This window comes from Lichenostomus cassidix, chromosome 4 (genome assembly GCF_008360975.1).
Source record: "Lichenostomus cassidix isolate B80296 chromosome 4, HeHo_3.0, whole genome shotgun sequence".
Classification (NCBI taxonomy): domain Eukaryota; kingdom Metazoa; phylum Chordata; class Aves; order Passeriformes; family Meliphagidae; genus Lichenostomus; species Lichenostomus cassidix.
Window position 1 is genome coordinate 16248448 of NC_139484.1, and position 20314 is coordinate 16268761.

Sequence of the window (20314 nt, forward strand, 5' to 3'; positions counted from 1 at the left end):
TTCTCCATGCAACTCCACACAGCTCTGCACAGCCCATCTGTGAATACAAGCCTGCTGTATTTGCAAACTGAGGGGTTTGATTGAATATGCTCAGAACCAGGAGCTATTCACATTTAATCCAGCACATGCTGACAATAAGATGGTTAAGTAATGTATTTATGTCATTCTAGCTTAAACCCCATAATTTACAAGTACATCATGTCAGTAATGTTATACTAAGAAACATAAAGAATACTTTTTCCTGAACCCCCAATCCTGAAAAAGCCTCCAAATGAATCAAACAAGATTAAGTAGGGAAGAAAACAATGACATTGAACCTTAGAGTTATTTTGTGTTTTATTCAAGAAGAAAATGTATTAGAGATACAGAGACCTGTCGAAACTATTTTCTGTGAAATTAACAGCTTTGGGAAAAAGCACAAAAATAATATTGCAACACAGCTGCACTTTCATTTTATCTACTGCCTGCTTTTCAACTGCCAAATAAGTATATTTTTATAGTAAATTGCTTTTTTTATAAAGAAAAACCCTGTGAGAAAAAATTGGTCAAGTCAGGAACATCTTCAACAGGTTAATCATGTTGCCTGGGCTTTTGACAGTCAATAAAATCAATCTATTATAACAAAAAGAAGTTTACTACCAACATTTTTTTTTCATAACAGTTTCTCAGGCCCTAGGGCCTCTCTGGTTTCCCTACCCTTTGCAAAGACTTTTTTCCTAAAACATACATGAACCATGTTTGCAGGGCTGGAAATATTTAGAAAGAAAAAATGAGCACATTATCCATCCTGCAACCAAAATGCACCACACTTATTTAACATGAAGCTTCTGTTTCATTTCTCACCATTCCAGATTCAGCAGTTACTGTGTTACAAACAAGCATCATTATTTATCAAAAGCTGGATGTAGGGAATTAAAGCATTTCAAACACTGAAGCAGCTCGAAGGAATGCCTTTGGTCTCTCAGGTGTGTTTCATATTTATATTCATAGTCCTAAGATACAGACATTTATACAAAGGCTACTTTAAGCACACACAGCACCATGGGCTGAGGGATGCTCCATGGGACCAGTGTCTCCAGTGGCTCTGGTAATCAGCTTTTCACAGCCTAATGCATGGTTCAGCAGCTCCTTTAATATCAAACTCATAAATTCTTAGTTTTCAGGAAAAAAAAAAAAAAGGAAAATTATAAGGACACTCGTAGATTCAATGTAATGACAGTTGGTGCATGACTTGCCATTTGCAGATCCATGCATATGTGCGTTACTCACCCTGCAAAAGAATGCTTGTTTCTTGTTCTTACAAGTGCATTCAGAGTATTTCCCATTGCAACCCCATCTTCCTTTAAATCTTAGCTGGAAACACTCCTAAAGACATTACAACATTAGGAAAATGGGGGGGAAGCGCCCCAAACCCAGTAACCCTCAGCAGGCACAAGGAATGCATTGTCCTTTGACAAAGCTACTGCAGCAGTGGAAGTACTTTCACAAACTTTCATTTTAAAGCTCCCTATGGTAAGGGCTGCATGGAAGAATTCTGAAAACTGGTGTGTGACAAGGAGACAGCCAGGCATTATTCACTTTGGGTCAGATTGAACATTCCTAAAATAAGGCTAGATACAGAAGGCACAACTAGAAAATTTCTTCAAGGTTACCTTCCAGAGTTTATCTCAAATTGTTCCCTTGGTAAAGAAAGGTGTATACAACGTCCTTCTTACAAACCAAAAGTACAGGTTTCTCCTAGGAGGCCCCAAGAGGACAAAACATTTTCAAGAAGACCCTGTACCCCCAACCAACCTCCAAAGCATTTGCTACCTATTGATCCCCCCTCCTAAAGTTGAACCTAGGCTGCAGTAAATCTCAGGGCTTACTACCTGCACAGCATTTATTTGTGAATTCCTTCCCCCTCAAGGGAAGCTGGAGGTCAAAACATGAATAAAATTCAACAAAATCCAAACAATATGAAGTATTTGACAGAACACTCAAAGGGACAAAAGAAGGGACAACAGGCTCTCTCATCACAAGAGACTCAGCTAAACACATACAACAACAAAGTCACCTAATATTTTCAAACATTACAGCAGATTTGACCCAATCTTTGAGTAATTATGGGTTTTGGAAAGATTTAAAAGTAATTTATATTTGAGCCCAGGCTTTAGTTGATTATTATGATAGGCTTTTGCAATATTTTTCCTCCTGTTATATAAAGAAACTTGCAGTTTGCTTTGGCATTTTTTCTGCAGAAGGAAATAAAAAAAATCACAGGAGCAGTAACAGTAGCGGACACACCAGCAAGAGCAATGGCAGTGCCTGCCCCACCTCCTGTCATGACATATGAAGACGCACTAACCAGAACATAATTGGCCTCTATAGACTGAAACCACTCTAGTTATTAATGCAGCTCCATCCCATTGGTATCATGAGTATCTTTCAAACTTTAATGCCAAACCCCCATGACTACTGGAGTACCGTTTTATATACTACAATTAAATTAAGGGACGAGCCCATGGTAACGCTGGAAATCAGCATCAGAGTCCAGCTCAACCCAGGAGACCTAAACTCAAGTTATAACTATCAGACTACTGCTTCTTTCTTTACCTAAGAGTGAAGCTACAATGATCCCAGAGATAAATATTTCAAAATGTCAAAAGCCGTCACTAACTCACATCCAGTTTCAGTCTGACCTTGAAGCAGGATCGCTGCAGAAGTCGTACGGAAGGTGCAACTGTTTTTTATATAAACAGAGTTATGACTGTTCTTTAGAATAATTATGAGCTCATAATTGTTTCTCTTACTCCCTAAATCTCTCTCAAAACTGAGAAGAAAGACCACACTCCCCTCAAGTTCTCATCACATTTTCATTTTAGCAAGACATCCAATCCAGATCTTTGTAAATCTACAAAGCAAGACAGAAAAGCAGCATTTGGCATCCTACTTAAACTTTGCCATCTAAAAGTGCAGAATTGCTTTAAATAGGACAGTATGCTTTGATTTGTCATAATGTTTATTATTGCATTTATTTTCTGCCTGCAGATATTATTAAAGATGATGTTTCATCTCAATGTATGTATAAAATCAAAGGAATGAAGAAAGGCAATCTGCCTAATTTAATTACTGTCCTGGTTCTTTCAGTAAATGATGGTTGAGCATACCAATATGAATAAGGATTTGTAGCTAAATGTCACACTATAATTATGAAAGAGCAGGAAATTGAGATACAGACTCTGAATGCAATTGTTCCACGATAACCATGCAAATGCATCTCACTCAAAAGTACTGCTGAATGACCCTGAAGTTCACAACTGTGCTCTTTTGCCCTTCTTGTCCATTAATGAAAAAAATCTCTTGGCATCTAAATTATGATTTGATGGTCTGTGATACTGCTCCACTTAAATGAGTATGATTTACAAGTACATATCACTGATAAAATTTGTAACAGTCAGATAGGAATCTAACATACACACCATTTGAACAGATCAGTCCTTCACCACTCTTCACAACAAAAGAAAGAGCTAAAAATACCAATCTGCCCAGGAAACGGCAGATTTCCCTTGATCCACTGAGAACACACAGCACAGGCAAATTATCTATATCCCAGACATGTTTTAAACATATTCTGAGGAAAGTGCAACTACAAGCTAGTCTTACATACCTCCTGTGGCTCATCAACTAGGTTTGGTTACAACTCAACTTTTAAACTAAAATACACTAAAAGAGATTTAGGATGAAGTTAATTTGGTAGCAGTTCTAGGTTGTGTTTTGTTTTTCTCAATTAAAATTGAGATAAGATTGCACCATTAATTTACATAAATAAATGAACAGAAACAGGACTCTCAATTCAGTATTTCTTTTCCAGAATATGGACCATGGTTCTCCAGTATGCTGGAAGACTAAACTTACATTAGCCTACAATTTCTAAATAGTTTCATTCTAATTTAATAAGAACTACATTATTTCTTCTTCTCCTTACTCTCAGCAACTAAAACTTCCAGAGTCCTAAAGCAGGCCTAGACACAAGTGTCAAATGGTTATTTGTGACTAACACAAATATGCTGTTTTATTTGATACTGCCACACTTTCACTTGCAAGCCCTGCAAAAATCCTTTTCCTCCATGCTCAGTGCTCTTTCAGAAACTGTAGATCATGGTTAGAAGAGTTTAAAAGATGACAAGTTTTATTTCATTCCCTGGAGACCTTAAGTTACTCTATTACTGTGCAATATTTACTAAACAATGCTTCACGGGAAAATGTGTAGCTTACTAGAATAGGTCATTCTGAAAATACAAAAATCCCTCTGTTATAACTTTTCCTAGGTATTATATAAACTAGTGACATATGACTCTCCACTCCATACTTCAAATCCATGCTGGAATTCAGAGGTATGTGCAAAATCAGGCTGGCCACAGTTCTGGCTCATGCTGCTCTCCCTTCACCACAAGAGGTTTGACGGAGAAATTGCAGGCATTTATTCAGCAAGATCTTTTCTCTTGCAAAATTAAAAACTAGCACAAATTTTGCCTCTTAATTGGTGTTAGGATAACTACACAGTGGTGTAATTAATGTAGTGAAGTCACACATCACTTTTTGTTTTGTTCATTAGTAGTACTGCTTACTTTTTTATTACCTTATTATCTGAAATTCTGCAGTGACAATGCAAAATGCTAGCTAGCAAAATAATCTTTAAACCTCCTCTTTGGCAGAGACACAGAGTTCTCTATTACTTTACTGTCACAATCTTTATTCTGTTCAAAACCTGTAAGTACAAACCAAAATGTTATTACACATTTCAAGCAGAAATCTAAAGAAATGCTACTCTAGTTAAACCTGATCTGTAACACATGCAACTCGGAAAGATGGCATTTGGCAATGACAAAGGTTTCAGAAGTGCTCAAGGAGCTGGATGTCCAGTTCCAACTGAAAACCAAAATAGATCATTTTTTGTAAACACAGAAACATAACCTGCTGCCAACAACATGTTCATGAACACAGCAATACATCCAAATTACCTAAGTATTTCTTCTTTAGTTCTAAGCAACTGTTTGATAAAAATGCATAGTTAGGGTCTTTTTTTCCTATTATCTATTTAAAGGCAAATCAAAACCTCTGAAAAATTTGCTTTCCTTGCACTGACAAACTCTTGGTGAAAAAAAAACCACTAAAAGACCAAAGGCGTTTCATCACAGCTCAGCACTCCTACTGTCTGTTAAAAAATTAATAAAAATAATTACTACATTGAATTAATAGACACAGGAGGAACTCCAAACTCACCCCAGAATTTTCATACAGTTTGTTCATCACATGCAAAATAACTCAGCAGCTACCTAATTAATATCACTGGGTCATTACACCAACAATTTTGTTTGGTTGGGTACTGATGGCAATCGATGTGCAGGCTAGCTGGATTTAAAAGAAATACAATACAAATATCTGACTTTTGCTTCCTAAAAAAGAGGTGCACTGTGCTTTTCTTAGTGAGGCTGCTAATACCTAATGTTACTAAAAGACGATATTCTGATATAATGAATTACTCTAATTTGAGGTTTATGTAAGTACTTTAAAATTGTGTGTCCATCTCAAAAACCTTTCTGCCTTCCCCTCAGTCTGCAAAACCCATGCTGTAATCTGTCATTTCATTCATAAACCTTGAGCAAGCACCAAACAATGTATTACCACAGAGTTAAGAACATACTTAAAATGTTTCTAAAAGAGATGGTTTTAACTTAGGTTTGATCAAAATGTATTCCATCTCTGAAAGCATTTCTTTTTTTAAGGGCTAAATAATATTTTGATGGATTTTGATTAATTTTCATGGATTATAAAGTTACATATAATTATAAAATTTCATATTTCCACTTTTTTTTCAGCAAATAAGATCATTTCATTTCCCAAATATGCTGGGTGAAGTAACTGTGCTTCATGTGTACACTGGGTCACAGCTTTTCAGCCGAGGCTGAGCCATTAAATCCAAAACAGCTAAAGCACCGGCTGAAGACAAATCTCTCCTAAAAATTTTAGCAAGCTACATTATTCAAAACTATTCAGCAAGCATTCCAGCCACAACATGATGGATGCTCAGGCCAGTCTGGGTACACAGCTAATCAATATCACACCCATGCACAGTCACTGTGCAGTGCGGAGCCTGATGGGCAAGACAGGAGTATGTGCTTAATATTCAGTACCAGGAGCAGTCCCCCAACTTTTGGCCGGACTGCTCTGCAAATCCCAGCTACACACACATATCTTGTAGGAAGATGCAGGGCACCTGTTCTATGCCACCAATGGCAAATACTTAAGAAATTACCAAAGCCCCTGTATAGCTGTGATTTCGTGAACTTTCAGAAAAGGCTACTATTTACTGCAGTCCTGATTTAATGACAACCCCAACCACATAAAACCATTTGATTTTCAATAGGCTATGTCACAACACAAGTACACTACTCACATTAATGTGCATTACTTGAATAAATTCCCCACTGCTTGTATCACTGAATATAAAGGTCTTCCTCATACATTTGACTAATCAATACTTGGAATCAAACACGTCGTGTTTCACGAGGGAAAAGGAAAATGAATGAGGTTAAATTAATGCTGTCACTTTCAATAAACCTGCAATGGTTTCCCGCTATAAAAACCACTAACTTCATTATTTTAAAACAGGAAATCAACACTGCAGCATATTTTAAAAGTCTAATTTACTTAGATTAATAAAAAGGCACCCTCAAGACTCATCATGTATGTCATATTATGCTTTGTTTTAGGCATTCCAGCTTAAGAACAGTATGAAAAACTCTCAGCAATTCACACTGATTAATATTTTGAATTTGTATGCAGTAGCGCTGTGCACTCACCAAGTACTATATAAATATTATTTTATTAAATTTCAAAGCAATTGTGTTAGGTGGGATAATAAAATGTCTCTGTCTTACATTCTTTATCTCGACAATACAGCCTTTAAAACAGAAGCAAAAGTAGTAAATTAAAGCAGTAAACTCACTTACGGAGAGAAAGTCAGAAATTAGGGAATTCCAGACTTCTAAAGTTGTGCTAAGACCAGCAAAGCACAGACATCTACATCCAAAGCAGAAGCATCTGCCTGAGGTTTGCAGCTATCACCTTATCTTCTATTGTATGGTTAGAGAAAAAGTTAGGGATATTTTTTAATTTGCCAGTGCTCATAAGGATTTATAGCACCTTTTTGCAGGAACCCCATTTGATGAGGATGCTGCTGGAGGGCAAGCAGCTCATTAGGGAAAAGCTGAGAGGACAGAACAAGAACACAAGTGAAAAATGAGTTGGAGTAACAAATAAATAAAGACCACCACAAACAATGAAAGCAGTAACAGATCTTTGTATCTTTCTCCTTTCTATCTCTGTATTTTAATTAATACAGCATTCCACTTTCTGGAGCAACATCTCCTTGCCTGCCAGCTGGCTCTTAGCTCCTCTTTAAAACTCCTTAATAGCCAATTCTCCCAGAAATCTTTCCAAAGCAATCTTATTTTCTATTCATAAACGGTCACTAAAATTATGGTAGATCAATACGGTACAATTATTTTGTTAAATTAGTGTTATGTTGTCAGCTTCAGTACAAAGTGGGAGAAAAATCCTCACGCTAACAAACACTGTTCTTTATAACCAGAGCAACTAAAAGCACAAACTATTGTAAATCATATCCTAACTAACAAATCTCAAAAAAACTGGAGCTCCTAATGGCATTTAAGAGAATTTCTCAATTTGCCATTAATCAACTCAGCAACAGTATTTATTAACTGGGGCAGTACTCTTCAGAATTGCTATGTTTAAATGACATGGCTTGCTGTACACAGCCTCCTGACCAAGGAATAGTTTCTCATATTCAAGTTAAAACTGGGATGTTACCTCTTGTATTCATGTAATTTTTCATTAAAAATTTTCACAGCCTTTTAAAGAATAGTTATTTTTAGGTATACCTCAGTTATCCCTCTGTAACAACCGAAGAAAGAACTGAATGATTTTCCAGCTATAACTCTTCATATTTCAATCTATTTGTTAAAATACTGAACAGAGCTTCTCTTGGAACATTTCTCCCCATAGTAATTCCCCACTGAATTATTTATCAAGAGCCAAACGTGGCACAAGTGAATGGCAATATGGTTCTAGGACTGATGGTCTCATCCAAATAAATGCTATAATCAGCATCAGTATGTAGAACATCAACCAGATTTTTACTGTACTGCAAATCATCACAGCAGTGCTAGTACCATTGACTTCCAGAAAAGCATCATTTTAATATTTCCATTCCAACAGCAGCATTTTGTGTCATATTTTTATACCCATGAACATCTTTATTTTGACAACAGACTAAGAACACATGCATTAACTCTCAGTTGACTTCAGTATGACACACATGTCAATGTCAGATACACAGATTCCTCGCAAGTATTAGAGAAACATAAGGAACTTGTTAGGAAGGTAAACAAATACCTCAACAAAATGGCTTAAATATGCAAAGCTGACATAACATAGGGCTGAATATTATTTAGGACAGACAGCACATAGCCACAGGGAAAAGGAGGCTCACAAACCCGCATGTCTGCAATTGTCTTGACTTTTAGTGAAGCAAACCATAGGTAAACTCTCAAGCTCATCATTTTAAAGAAGCCTTTACGAAGAGGTCAACAAACCTGCTACTGGCAAAAATTATGGAAAATCATCTAGTCTTCATGTCTTCAGGCCAGTCACTTACTCGAAGAATTAAACAGTCCTTTAGTTTTATTCAAATTCCATCAAATTAATATATTCTAAAATAAAAGTAGTGGCTCATCCTCCATGTGCAATCTGTTGTCTTCTTGTTTCTGAAGTAGGCAGGATTAAAGATCTTTTAAAAAAATAAACATTGCCTCCCAATTACCTGAAAGAGCTTATAATGTACATGCCCAGAAATATCATAATTTTCAATGTGATCAGTTTATAGAAGTTTAAAGCTCTGCATTATATTAACTGTATGCCTTCAACACGATAACTTCTGTATTCTAGTGCCTGTAGAAAAATGGCATTAAAAATATTTGATAATATATTTTAATTGACGTTTGAAAGAATTCTACTTATGTATAAATAGAGATGCCTCTTGGAAGAAAACAAACAAGCCCAGAAGTGAAAACTGAGAATGGATTGACTTGGAATTACTAAAAAGAATTTTTGTTGAGAAGTCTTAAATCCTGGAAGTTGGCCACAACAGAGGAATCAGAAAAAGAATTTGTTAGAAGTGTTTAGATGTCAGTATCTAATTCAAGGCATTTCTGTGGTATTCAAATACTAAATCACTAAAGATCAAGCATATTACCTCAATATCTAAACACAATATAAGATGATGACTTAGAACCACACTAACCATTTTGTGCCAGACCCTAATGCAATATAAAGACATCAGCTTTTTTTGGTGAAATTGAATCAACTCATACTGCGGCTCTGTCCTTCCAAATCTTTCTTCCAGCTGAATGACTGAAAACCAACAGTGACAGCTAGGGAAATCCTAAAGTTTTTGCAGCTAGATTGACCACCGAAGATATACAACCAGAGAGCAAATATTACTAAAATAGTAATTTGTGTTTGAAGACAATGTGCATACTGCAATGTGTGTCTCTACATGACTGCTCAGAATAGAAATGGTCACCATTCATCAGTGGACAGTGTAGAACTCTGTTTTAAAAGCATCTCATTTGCTCTGGATAATGAACCAAGAGTAGGAAGATTATGTGTCATATCACACGTCCATCTTAATTACTTCTCTATCAAGTATGTCGTTCAGACATTATTATCTCAGCTATTCTAGAAGCTGCTACAAATCTTTGAAATAATATACTGGACATAACTTTTCTTTCACTGTTATTTAAGTGCTTTGTAATAAGAAGAAAAGCAATAGTCAGGCCGAGGGCAACATGGGAGGGAAGTTTATTTATGCAAAATGGTTCTGCCAGTTAATCGGTTTCCAACAGGTCCAGGGAATAAATAAGTCTGAACCCCGCATGATTTCTTATAAAATGTAATGTCTGTTTTTAAGCTTTTTGAACCTCATTTCTTTACCCATCATTTACCTTTCTATAACTGGTTAATAGCATTATTCAATATGGGTTAGAAAGGGCCTTTTCTGTGGAGTCCATTTGTTGCATCCCAGCTCCCAATAATTCAGAAAACTATGATCATGCACATACTACTGCTGCAACCCTCCATAGTCTCTACTGAATAAAACAGATGTTTCATCCTACAAGCAGATATGCAAACAGGTTTAAAAAGCACAGAACAGTGGTCAAACAGAATTATCACAGAGATAATTCAGAAATGTTCGCAGAATAATCACAGACAGAAAATATCAAAGAGGAGGATAATTCAAGCAGTTTATCTGTAATCATTGCTAAGTTTGCATCTAAGAAGGGACCAAAAGTGAAGATGGTCCACACCAGCCCACCACATGTCTCAAAAACCCCACTTTCACATGAGTCTGCAGGAATGTGCACTACAGGCACCTCCGTGGGTGAAATAAGAACTTGGGATCAGGGAACAGCATGTAGAGGAGAGGGTGAAAATTATTCAAGCTTAAATGCATGGCACTGTCAAAACAGAGCATCACAACAAACTCACAACTCTACCTGGGATCAAGTACAAACCTCACATATGTTTGAAGACTCTCCAAACCCTGCTGAGTTAGCAGGATTTCTGTTCACAGATGAGGCCCTGCTGCCCCACATCCCAGCCAAAGCAAATGCAGCATTCCTCATTGCAGGTGCCACAACTTACCTTGCATATTCCTATTACAACATTGTAGTGAACACAGTACATAGCCATTGTTTATTGCTATTAATCAAGGCAGTGCAACGGGGCTTTAAACAGCCATGAGAAATGATCAAGTTACACTTCTGTCTCAAGCCAAACATTCTTTATTTGAAGAATATTATTATGGCAGACACAAAATGTGATCACAATTATTGCAGCAATGCTCTTTTTGGTAAGTGCCTAGGGTAGGCAGCATTCATTTTAAGTATCTGGAAAACAGATGGGTCTGAAATTCTTCTGTAGCTGTAAAAATCACTTCCATTTCATAACTGACCGTATGAAGGCCAAGTGCTGTGTAAAGAGCATTTTTGTGATTAATTACAAACACATTTAGAAATAACACTAAAAAATGAATACTGCTCTCGCCCTTCGAAGAAAATTACTTCTTTGTATTTCCAAGTAATTGTACCAAACATATTTACTTTATATTTCTAGAATAACAGTACCTCACTGAAGACACTCAGCATTTATCTGACTTACCAGAACGATGGTGATGTTGCTCTTCCAGGAACTCCAAGTCAAGCATTAGGTCATCTTCATCCAACTCACAGGAGCCCAAGTTATTCAAAACATCCTAGTATAGATAAAAAAAAAAAAACCAAAACACTAAGAAAAGAAGCATTTAGACAGATGCTTTAGCCAAATTGCTTTGCACAAAAGAATCTCCAATCAAATCTGGAAAATATGTTTAAGCAGGAGCTACTGACAATTTTTCTGCTAACATTAAACCAGTGAGAAACAGTATGAAACAACTGTCCAAGCTGAAATGTGTTTGTCACTACTCTCTCTGTAGAGGATCACAAAAAACCTCAGAAGTACAAATAACACCATCTACCTTTTTTTTTATTTTACTGTTCAATGATGGTTTTGTGTCTTTGCAAGTTTAATCTTAACTTTTTAAGAAGAATAAAAATGTTATTTTTAGCACAAAAGTATCAGCACATGTTTTTTATTAAATTTTGAAATTCTAAGCACTGCCTGCCCTTCCAAATACACTTTGAAGAGAGATTTACTGTTCTATTTATCCAAAGGATAAAGAGACACAAATTTAGCATAAACAGGAAATTCAGGCATCAATTATCAACTCGTGAATTTTTAAGTATTTATGTGGGTGGCAAAGGCTTACACAGAGAAATAATCTGACTATGAAGTGTAGCTGCTTAGGTCCCCATTACCATTTGGTGATTAATTTTGTTTGCCAAGTCTTAACCACAGGCAGATAAGGCAGGTTTTCGCACAGGGATAGTCATTCTCCATCTTCTTCCCATGTGTATTTCATTCTATGATAATTTCTTTTGACCTGATAACGCCATGATTTTTCCACAGTCACCAACACCCAATTAAAGCATTCTCCAGATGGTATTTTGTTTGCTAACCTACAAGCAATATTGCAGGGTTCAATTCTTCAGTGCATCCACAGGCAAATAAGTCATTAGGCACTGAATGGGATGCTGGCACTATGCACTGCACAAGTTCCCAACACTAATGTAACCCAGAGGGCAAATTAGAGTGGAAGAGGCCAGGTTATCGTCCCAAAGCATTGAGCTCTCTGGGAGATCTCAGCATAGCTATGTGCTCTACAGAAAGCAGAGAAATATGACAGCAGTATACATTAAACTAGTAAAAGCCCTTCTTGACTTCAGTTCCAACCATATTTTTTTAGGTTCCTTCTAATTCTTTTAAGTATTTTCCTACCACAATAGATGTCACCTCTTATTCTACTCACCACCTGAACCCATTCAACCCTTTGGAGTAATTATTTCTTCAAACTCTGTTGTCTACTCTTTCACAAACAACATACAGGCAACACAAGGACTTTTTCTTGCATTCTTTCCCTGACTTACCATCAGAACAAGAAACCTCTTCTGAGATACAGAACCCATTGCTAATGCTGTAACTGTATTTTTTCCTCCCTTTTTAAATTTAGATGCTATTATGCACTCAAGCTGAATCAAATGGTATATTAAACACAGAGAATGTAAAACATGCTTCGTTTATATATTGTTGTATCAATGTAACAAAAAAAGTTAGTGAAAACATCCAGAAGAATAATCCCTGCAATTTTTAAACAACAGCTCGAATTTTTTCATGCCAGTAGAGGCAAAAGGTGAAAAGGTTGGAGTACACAGGTTTGTTCTTTACCTTAAAATGATTGTCTATATTACAGCTGACCAACTGAATACACATTGACATTAACAATGAGCATCCTTTTATAAGCTACACTAGCAAAGAGCAATGAATTCATGCTAATTGAGCAACTCCTACATCTTGTGCAGCAATTTATGTGTGGTCTGCAATCTTGGGAGATTGCCTGCGAAAACACAGTGATTCACAACCTTCATCAAGAAACAAATTCCATTTGATGCAGAATTGACAAACACAAAGAGAACCACAATTTTCTAAACTGAAGAGTTGAAGAACTGTGTAAGAGGGACCAAAAGAAAAATGTTTGTGTTCAACTCTCCTCCTGCTTATTATTGCCTTTTAGGAAGGTCTTCACTTCCAGTAACGCTTCAAGTGGAGGCAAACCGTGCTCCATCTGTCCTCTCTGTTCTGCGAGGCTGATGTACATCCTGCTCTACACAGCAACACCTCCTCCACCTGAGTTGAGGGCTCCCAGCTGCCCTCCCAAAGCACCTGTGACCCCCTTGCCTTTACTTTCCTACAGCCTCTTCCACTGCACCAACAACAGCAGGCAAGCTAAAGTGACAAAGAAAAGCACCCCTGGGTTTACTCTTCTTGTAAGTATCTCCTCCAGGGAAATAGTCTCCATCTGTTCCCAGGAGTTCACTTGTTCTTTATAAAGGGACGAATCACAGGACTGAGACCAAACAAACTAGAGCAGCCATGGTCTATTACGGCAAGAACAAAGGTTTGGCAGGGCTGCTTCCCCTGCCAAGGATGTCAAGGATGGCAGTCCAGCTGACTCCCTGCTCTGATCGCCCACCTCTGGGCAGCTCTTCCATGGACACAAACCAAAAATGAACACATGAATGCATAAAAGGCCACTCAAGAAGACAGAGTAAGTTAGTTTCCCAGACTGTTCTAACTAAGGAATATTTTCTGAAAACAGGTAATTAAAAAATAAGAGAGCTGAGCTCCCAGAATGACCTGCCTCATGTCACAGAACAACTCAGCGGCACCGTTGCAAGTGCACACCAATGCCTTCCACCCCTCTGCTTCCTCACAGGATCCATTACTCCTTTGTTGCTATGACAATTAGCAAAAATTGTAATTTCCTTTAAAGTTTAATATCTCTTGACCCTTTGTCCATTCTTCCCCTCACCACTGCCGCTGTACTCTTTGAAGAATAACACAATTAAATATTAAAAAATAAGTGAGAGATCGAGCCCTAAAGAGCATTCCAAGCGAGTAGTTTCAAGGCTTTGCTACATAGAGAAAGAAATGAATTCTTCCAAAGTCTCAAAGAACCATTTGTTGTGTATTTATGGTGGCATACCTGTTATTTATTTTAGGAGGCAAACCATTTAGTTAAGGCACAACCCTTCAGCAAAAACATCTTTATTGAATCTGTAATAGCCCCTCAGAAGCCTTAAGACACACTTCCTACTTCCAGTGTCTACTTGACTTCTACTACCATTTTGCCTTTATAATAGACTCAAAATTAACGTGATGATGTTTTTTCTTCTAGTCAATATGGAAGTTGATCACAACCTGTGAGAACAGCATGTGAACACATTTAGTTAATCATCTGCCCACACATCTCTGTCTTTCCTGGTCAACACGGTCGGCAACAAATTTAAAAACTGATCAGTTTGCCAGTCATCCTTTCCACCTTTTTTCTTATTACCCTCCCTATCTCCTTTGTCTATTCCCAGTTTCCCTTCCTATAACCACGCAAAAGAAATCTAGTATATAATACATAAATTTTAGTCCCTTTCCAGAACAGCCAAGTATTTAATTATGTTTCTTTCTGTTCAGTTCAGAGGACAACACTTAAAATGAGTTTGAAAGCTGGAATAAATAACAGCTTTAGCAGCAAATATATATAAAATGCTCAAGATAACAGGTCTCAAATCTACTATTGAGCTTAACAAAATAATAAAAAGCAAATTACATTTCTTTATGAAGGGTCCTTTACTATATTTTTTTCTAATTATTATTCCAAATAACTTACTTACACATATAACTACCTAGTGAAATTACTGCTTACGGAATTACAGTATACTCTTCTATAAATTGGCTACTCTGCTATTCAAAAATGGCAATAAAACACACATATGAATATACTAATACACTAATGTGTATTATTTTGTTAAGCAATGTAATTCAATTACACATGGACCTCGCAAATCTGTATCAATTGCACAATACATATAAACAATGCAGGGTAAACCCATGCTGAACTGACTATTACAACTAATACACAAAACCAAGCTTAATAATTTGGTTTAAGTAACAAATCTGCCCATTTGAACCAGCCAGTAATCAGTGACACCAACCAAAAGATTGATTTCTTCATGTTTTCACATATCTTTTTTCTAAACTTCTTGCTCCTAAACAATTGAAATAATCAAGTAACAGCAAGGTTCTAAAGGCTGCAGACACAGGTTCTCTGCCATTACCAGCATTTTTGGAGGGTTGTATCTACTATTTTGTAATGCTATTGTAATTAGCATGCAGTCCCTAGTCAACATGACACTCAAACAACTTCTGCATATTTTTCAAGCTCTGTAGTGCTATCTTGAGGGAGATTCAGCCCTGACAAATCTTGTTTTGCCAAGCAAGGGGATGCAATTTTTTTTCTGACCAGTGTTTTTGGTTTTCAACCACACACAGGTTGAAACTGGGGCCTTGCATTTTCCAGTGTATTTCTGGGATCTTTGACACAGATTGAGATTTCCATTTCGTTGCTGTATGGTGATACCGCAACAAAACCTTGCCTATTGCTCAGAGATTGTTCAAGGTCTTCAAAAACCTGAGGGCCAGTAAGCAACTCAAGCTAAAAGACTGAAGCACTGGCATGTTTGCAATTATTCAACAGATAGTTCAAAAACATTTCTCTCAGACACGTCCATGACTGATGAAAGAATACACAAGTTAACTCTCATTATAAATACATTGTTACAACCTTACTATCATGAACTTGGCCATATTGACTGCATTTCAATCTTTAATGGATCTTTTGGTCAAGCTTCACACCTGTGTTCAGCAAACATACTGTTATGTCATTGCACTTTCTCTGATGCTTGCCTTGCAAAATTCTCACTGCTGCTGCAATTTCTACTGAACAATGGAGCTTTGGTCATGGGCATCTATCTCAGAAACCCGAGTCTTCATTCGCACCTTTGTTGTACACATACACCGAGAGGCATTTCTCCCCAGTCTGTAATTCTGCCCCACTGGCTCTTTAGACTGTATCAGGCAAGCCCTAAACTTCAAAGGAATGGTTTTTTAACACTTACCCCTCCCCCAAAGTAATAGAAAGGGTTTCATTTGCTTAAGTGATGATGCAGTGATCACTGGATTTTCAAAGATAGTTTTAGAATTACAAGAACAGTATTTTAAACTGACTTTGCGTTCTGTTCTGCTTTCCTTTCCTTTCATGTTGGCCTCTAGACATCCTTCTGATTGTCTTCCTCTGTTACTGTTCTTAACCATTAACTAAATACAGATTTTCATATGTTACTGGGGGGAGGGGAAGGGACATTTCCAAAATTTAAGGATTTAGTGTTCATGCCTCCCCACTGAAATGATGTACTAAATGTGGTTTGTAAAATTCCTCTCAGAGTGTAACAGTGTGTTAATATTTAATACTATAGATTCCTTTTTTCCTTCATTGTAGAAATATATGTGGGAGGCTATTTGAGATCAATGCCTTTGCAAGAGTATATAGAAAACACACTCTAGGGAGAATAATTTGATTTTTTGTAAAGTCACATGTGTGACAATTCACCTGTATCTACTGAGGGTCACTGAATATCTGATGCTGGAGAAGAAGAGAATTAAATACTTATTTCAAGACTGAAGTGATTTCTAAAGATTGCCGAAGGATGGTACTTCATCAAAATTGTATTCAACAAAGGAACATGGCATACAATCAGCATAAGAATGAAAACTGAGACATACTCAAGGAAAAAGAAAGACCTTGAGCTATTTAAAGTAATGTTAGCTGCTAGAACTGTACCTGAATAATTCATGGACATAATGAAGTATTTCCCCTTCTGCTCTCTCCCACACACTTCAAAGGGAAAATGAAAGTACATGAAATCCAGCAAACAGAAAAACTTTTAAAAACATAGAATTCCTGCCAACAGCCTAAAAATCTTTGAATCAAATGTAAAACTTATGGATTACTTTCATATACCAAGAGCAGCTTAAAACAGTTCTTTTTTCCTGAACAGCATCATGCAAAAAGTGTATTATTCTCTACATGAATACACCGAAGACTAGAAAAGAAAAAATAAATGCTGCAATGTTTGGTACAAACATTTTCTGTAGCTAACATGTGAAAATCCAGTTATATAATAAATTAATATGCCCTTAAGAACCAAAGACAGAAAACTAGCAGTGGAGGCAACTGTCCTACTACAGAGCTCAGATCCATCATACTATTCTTCAAAATATTTTCTGGGTGCACTCAATGGGCTGTGCAAGGGAAGAGCAGTATTTTCCACCCAACTGTTGTTTCTGCCTTTTCGATTCTCTCTGTGCATTAAATCAATGCCTGCAATGATGTCCCTCTTGCCTGAGGGATTGTAACTCATGGACTCTACCACCAGGTACATATATACATACACTTCTATACATGTATGTGCACACACCCACTTGCAGTATCCAGGCACAGATAAACAGCTCTGAAGGGAGCTGGGAGGCAACAGGTGGCCTCACCATTTTAGTTTCAAGCAATTTTAAGCAAATTTAAGCAATTTGAAGCATCTCTCATAGTATTCTAAATCCATATTCAAGTCAACCCTAAATAAGGATCAGTTCTTCACAAAGCTGATAAAAGACAGCAATCACCTAATCCTGAATTCACTGAAATGTGCTCACGCTGAATATGTGCCAAAGCTTCTATGCAGTTGAAAACCTGAGATCTGTATCTGTGGGAAAAAATATAATTTCAGACAGAGAGGTGCTTTGCTGACCATTCGCCACTCTTTCAAATAATTTTAGAGTGCTGAGATTCACTTTGGTGTTAAACAGAATCAAGACAATGGGATTTTCTGTGTTCAAAACTGTGTATACGTTCTTCATACATCAATCTGCAATTTAATTAGCAGAATCCTACGAAAAAACCCGCTCAAGAAAGTGTGAAAATACAGTCAAAGAAACACAATAAAGCTTAAAGGGACCAAATAAAGACTCATTTAATAGTTTTTTTTCTCTCCTCACTCACACACATATGCTTTCCTCCCAGCAGAGGGATACATCTGCAACCTGTAATCTGCTTTGTGGATTAGTTAATGTTTTCACAGCTTTTGTAATAGGCAAAGCGTTATGCAAGCATTCTAGTGCAGTCATTAGCAGCACATAGCTTTGGGAAAGTCTTCTACACTCATGCCAGATTTTTCTGCCAAACACAGAAAAAGCTCCTTTAGAATCTTTATTCTTCATTTGTATAATTTAGACCACTCCATGAAACTTATTTGTATATACCTTAGAGATGTAAGTACAACAGGTTATTCAACACATGGGTCAGTCAGTTATTTTTTTCCAAACCCACTCAAATTAAAAACATAACTTACATCTAAAACCTTCTGTCACTTGAAACTTTGTCTGCGTCCTGAAAACACCCAAGTCAGTGCTTCAGCCAACATTTAAAGGGTCAGTATTTGCTTTATGGCACCTAACGAATCTTCAGTTCTATTTTTACCTTTTTTCAGCCAGTGGTACAGAGAGGGGAAAAAAAAAAATAATGTAACCATAGAACTAGTGAGGACCTGAGCCAAAAAGAGAAAAATTTAAAATTGGGGGATACAAGAGGAAGAACCTCAGTATTTATAGCCATGGTAAACCCCTACCACTCCCATGCAAACCCCTACTAGTCCTTTGTCCTATGTCAAACTCTTATTTAAAGAATATCATTGCTCTGACCAACTACATCAGAACAATTCACCTATTGCCACAATCCAGCACCAGCCACAGTCATTCAGCAGACGTAACTGAATTCAAACCCCTTTCCCCAAACAGGTAGATACTAAGCTCAAAAACTGATTGGTTTTTCTTGCAAATAAAAGAATGTTCCAGTTCTAGTTTTATCATTTATCCTGCTGGAGTCAGCACTTTTGCATGCCAAAAGAGGATAATCTATTTTATGGCTCGAGCATGATTTTGTTTCTAAGACAAGACAAAGAACTCACCGCATATGAAAAAGTCAAAACTCTTCTAGACATATGAATAAATAAATATTTTCTCCTCCCCAATATTATTATAAGCCAATTAAGGCTGAACCTTCCATTTCTAATTTTAAATTCTAGCCTCTAATATTGGTGATAAATCACTGAAAAGTGAGCTCTGTAAATGAAACCACAAGTGACCCTTTGGTATAGTGTCATTAATGCAATATATAATAGATATGCTATGGCTAATATTATTTGGTCTTTCTGTTTCCATGGCAACTCTGGCCTACAGCTGCTCTGGTAAACAGGGGTTTATAGTATTCTTTGAGAAACTCTTCTGCTCAAATGCCATTTTTCCACTACTACATACTTTTCTCCATTTTCTTTGGTTCAGTTTTTCTTTTGATTTCTTTTTTTTTATTGGAAGAAAAATTGTAATGTCAATTACTGGTCCAGAAGAAAGATTTTTTTTTATTATTATTATTATCACAGTTGAATGGGCAGTGAATAGGGAACTTGAAGCAAGGCAAACTGTTACAAGTTTTGACTAACAACAGCAATACAAAATGCAACATCCCATCTTGGAGAGTTTTCAAAATCTCATGAGACAGAAACCACAACCACTTGCTGGAAATCCTGCAATGCAGACATTTCACTGCCTTTGTTCCTTCCCCTGTACATTCAAAACTATTTGATGCTTAAGATACTCAGCTCTTTCAGTAGCTACACATGCATGGTCTTCTAACAAGTATTTGGCTCTGGACAGCAGAACAGAAGAACAGCACCAAGATTTGTGAAACAGTGCCCAATTATTTCCCATGATAATTAGGCTAACTTGAAGCCTTTGGCCACCCCTTTCTGTCCAGCCTACACCAACAGCCCTAGTTTTATCACTGCTTCAGAGCCTAAATAAGAAGCTGTAGATGATTCCCTTTGTAAGGCAATGAACTCACAGCTCATTTTTAGTACAACATAACCCTTAGCAATGTTAATTGCATCACACTGTTACTTGCTGGCAGGACATCCAATCCGTCAGTAATTCGAGTCAATATAGCTGCTTACAAATCAGACTGATGTCAGGCTTATCAGATCAAGAAAACATAATTGCTGATGTATTCTAACCAGTGAACATTCAAATAATAATACTACAAAAAACACGTTACATATACATCCATATGGGGCCCAAATATCATACAAGTATTGTA

General features: G+C 36.9%; 1 protein-coding gene across 9 annotated transcripts in view; it reads right to left on the reverse strand.

The window, feature by feature from the left end:
• The window catches only part of CCSER1 (coiled-coil serine rich protein 1), a 621919-nt gene that overhangs the window by 471556 nt on the left and 130049 nt on the right, over positions 1-20314 (reverse strand). For all 9 annotated transcript variants that reach the window (XM_085058017.1, XM_085058025.1, XM_085058019.1 and 6 more), the window contains one exon: positions 11287-11380. In XM_085058017.1, coding sequence (XP_084914143.1) covers positions 11287-11380 — 94 coding nt within the window. The remainder of the gene's footprint in view (positions 1-11286; positions 11381-20314) is intronic.